The following is a 3267-nucleotide window of genomic DNA, read 5'->3' as shown; positions in this document are numbered from 1 at the left end:
TCCTCCCAAGCCTGAAGCATGAGGGGGGAGCGGGGAAGGGGTCCCCTCAATCCCTGCCTGGGCAGAGTGGGGTGGCGCTCACGGCGCCTCCCACATGGGGTCTGAGCTTGACGGGAGGTCCGAGCCCCTGAACTTTTGTCCCAAATCTTCAGGGTGGGACCAGGGTCTGACCTCCTCTGCTCCGGGGAGGAGCAGCCCAGCACGGGCCCTTTAAGAAAATTGAGGGTGGGGGCGGACGAGGGAACCGGGGCTGAAACCGGAGCGCGCGGGTCGGCCCGGCCCCGCCCCCGGAGCGCGGCGCGCCAGCGACGAGCGCTCCCAGCGCGGACTGCGGTGTGGGCACTCGGACTGGGAACCCGCTCGCTCCGCGCGCCCTGCGTCCTGCCGCCTGCCCGCCGCGATGCGCCCCGGCCCGCGGCCCCCGCCCCGAGCCCTCGGCCTGGCCCTGGCTTTGACCCTCGCCCTGTTGACCAGACTCGCATCTGCAGGTGAGTGAGGGGCTGAGCCTGACCCAGCCTGAGTTCCTCCGGAGGGGAGGAGGGGAAACGTGACAGGAGGGCCAGAAGTGGTCCCCAGGCTGGGAGTCAAGGGGCGGTCCCTCTCCCAGCCCAGGCTGGGCTCTCAGGAGTTCCTCCGCAAACGGCTCTCGCGAAAGTTCTGGATGTGAGTTATGGAGGCCCCACTTGCAGAAGTGGTGCAGCCTGGTGCCAGGGGCCCGGCCTTGCCTAGGGCGTGGCCCTGCCCGTCCCAGAGCCCAGCACACCCAGGGAGCCACCGGCACCATCCCGGCTTGTGACGACCACCTTGGTGCCCGAGGGGCAGTGTGTGGCGGTGGGACCATGGACTCCTGTCCCCAGGACACCCTGTGCTTGCTCTGGTGGGTGGTGAGGGGGCAGGAGCCCCTGCCCTACCCTGCCTGGACCCCCCATATGTCGGCCTCCACCCCTGCTCTGCTCCCTGCTCCCACCCGGCAAGGCCACATCTCTCTGGGCACCCCTGCCACGCCTCCCTGTCCCTCCCGTGAGCCTGACCCAGCAGGGACTGAATGGAAGGGCAGGGTGCCTTCTGCTAGGGGTTAGGAGGGCGCCCTCTGTGTCCCGGGGCCAGGAGCCTGACACACCGCACCCAGCCCTCACGAAGGCAGGTCTGGTTCTGCCGTGGAGCTGTGGCCTCGGGGGCCGTCCGTCAGTGCTCCCAGTGAATCAGTGCCTTGGCCCACACCTTCCCCAGCAGCAGCGCTGAGCAGAGGCCCCAGGCCACACCCTTCTCCCGTGGTGGTGGATGGGGAAGCCAGCTCTAACCGGGCATCACGAGGTACCCAGGAGGAAAGTGAGTCAGAGGAGGACCCTCCCTCCCCTGGGGCAGGTCTCTAGACCTGGGTGATGGGCTGGGCCCCTGGAGAGATGGGAAGGGGCATCTGAGGTGACTGGAGAGGTCAGCTGCCCAGCCCCCAGCCCAGGCAGAGATGGCGGCACCCCCACCCCCTTGGGCCTCACTGAGAGCCGTTCTCAAGTACCTTCCTCATGCGACCCCTGTATCTGCTGGGCCCTGAGGGGTACACAGAAACGCACAGGCTGAACTTGGACTCATCCGCGAGGCGCAGGAGCTGGTGAAAACCCAAACAGCAGTCTCTACTGATAGTTGTGTCTGCAAAGACCTAGACGAAAACTGTGGAAGAGAGTCTGGGCAAGCGGGGGCAGGACAGAGCCCAGCTCGGAGGGCGGCAAGGGCTTGGCCGGGGCATCACTGCGGTGGGCGGTGGGCATGAGCAGAGGCCGCAGAGACTGGAAGGCCGACAGGGGCTGGAAGGTGTATTTTCAGCACAGGCCAGGGGGAGCCCTTGGGCCAGGGCACAGGGACCGTAAATGGCAAAGTGAAGCCACAGCGTGTGCTCAGCTGGCAACGGAGAGCCGGCGAAGGTTTTAGGGTAGGAGCAGCAAAGTGCATGCACTGTTACACTGTGAGGGGGTGACCTGGCATCCTCTCCCACGCGCCCGGCAGAGCTCCTGTCCGACTACACATCCTGTCACCTTGCCTGGCCAGCTCCCTGTCCTGGTCTCTGCGATAGGGCCAGCCCTGTCTGAGGAAGGCACCCCTCCCACCCTTCTGAACACCCCGAGCCCCAAAGACCTCGGACTCTTCCTGCACTCCACACTGCAGAGCATGCAGGGCCTGGGCCCAGCCAGGATCTTAGCATCCAGGCCAGTATCCGATTGTGCAGAGGGAGATCTTTGTGCAGAGGGAGATCGAGGCCTCATTGAGGAAGAAAAGCACTCTAAACCTGCAGGGAACTCCAGCTTCCCTGGAAGAGCTCCCAGCCCTGCTTGAGGGAGCCCCCAACCAGCTTGGGAGCCCAGCTTGGGCCATGGTGTTATGTGAATGAAAAATGTGTCCCGCTCCTTCTCAGACCTATGGGGTCTGTGCAGAGTAAGAGCCTTGGGGAGTCTGGGGGGAACTGATGCTTGAAGGGCAGAAGAAAGGAGCAGGCATTCCAGTGAGGAAACGGTGTGAGTGACCCAGATGCTCTGGGTGGCACAGAGCATGCAGGGACGGTGGCCCGCACCTCCTGCCTGACCTGGCTTCATGGACTTGGAAAGGCAGGGGTGAGGGAGCTGGGCACAGAGGGTTTGTGGGACCTGGACGAGGACTCTGGTGGGCAAGGTGTTAGGGAGCAGGATTGGACCAGGGTAGCTCCAGCTGGCTCTGGGGATGGCCTGGGACCGCTGATGTCATGGATGGACTCTGAGCTGTGCTCCAAGCCATGTATGCCCATGTGTGTGTGTGCTGCCCAGGCCCCCAGGGCAGGGCGGGGCAAAGCATGGGCCAGGGCCCTTGGCCCAGCTCACAGGACTAAAACGGTTCCAGAACCAGCACAACAGAGCCCCCTCCCAGCGTCCTCCTGCCCAGACAGGACAAGAAGGGCCTTTCAGTGTAGCCGCCTGCCTGGGGGGCCCGGCAGGGTGGGGCAGCAGCACCAGGTGGGGGCTGGCGATGGGGGCAGGAGGGGAGCGGCGTGTGGCGCACAGAGGAAGTATAGGCTCCGTCTGGGAACTGGGCGTGCTGCCCAGGAAGGGGGCAGGGGAGGGGGGCTTGGACACAGCCCTGACTGCACACCAGGCGCACGCGGACGCGATGCATGCAAGTACACAGTCCTGATGGGGCAGAATGGCGGCTGCCCCTGTCCACACGCACCGCGCCTACCTCACCCCAGGCTAGGGCTAGGCGCGCTCTGGGGGAAGGGGGGGGGCATGGCTGGGGGAGGGGGCG

General features: G+C 65.5%; 1 protein-coding gene across 1 annotated transcript in view; it reads left to right on the top strand.

Moving 5' to 3' along the window:
- Positions 1 to 309: 309 nt before the first annotated feature.
- The window catches only part of CSPG4 (chondroitin sulfate proteoglycan 4), a 42262-nt gene continuing 39304 nt past the window's right edge, over positions 310 to 3267 (top strand). Inside the window, 1 exon segment of the mRNA XM_027768897.1 lies at positions 310 to 488. Coding sequence (XP_027624698.1) covers positions 401 to 488 — 88 coding nt within the window. The 5' untranslated portion in view covers positions 310 to 400.

Source organism: Tupaia chinensis, unplaced genomic scaffold (genome assembly GCF_000334495.1).
Source record: "Tupaia chinensis unplaced genomic scaffold, TupChi_1.0 Scaffold000078_1, whole genome shotgun sequence".
NCBI classification, from domain to species: Eukaryota; Metazoa; Chordata; class Mammalia; order Scandentia; family Tupaiidae; genus Tupaia; species Tupaia belangeri.
This window is presented reverse-complemented; position numbering and strand designations above follow the sequence as displayed.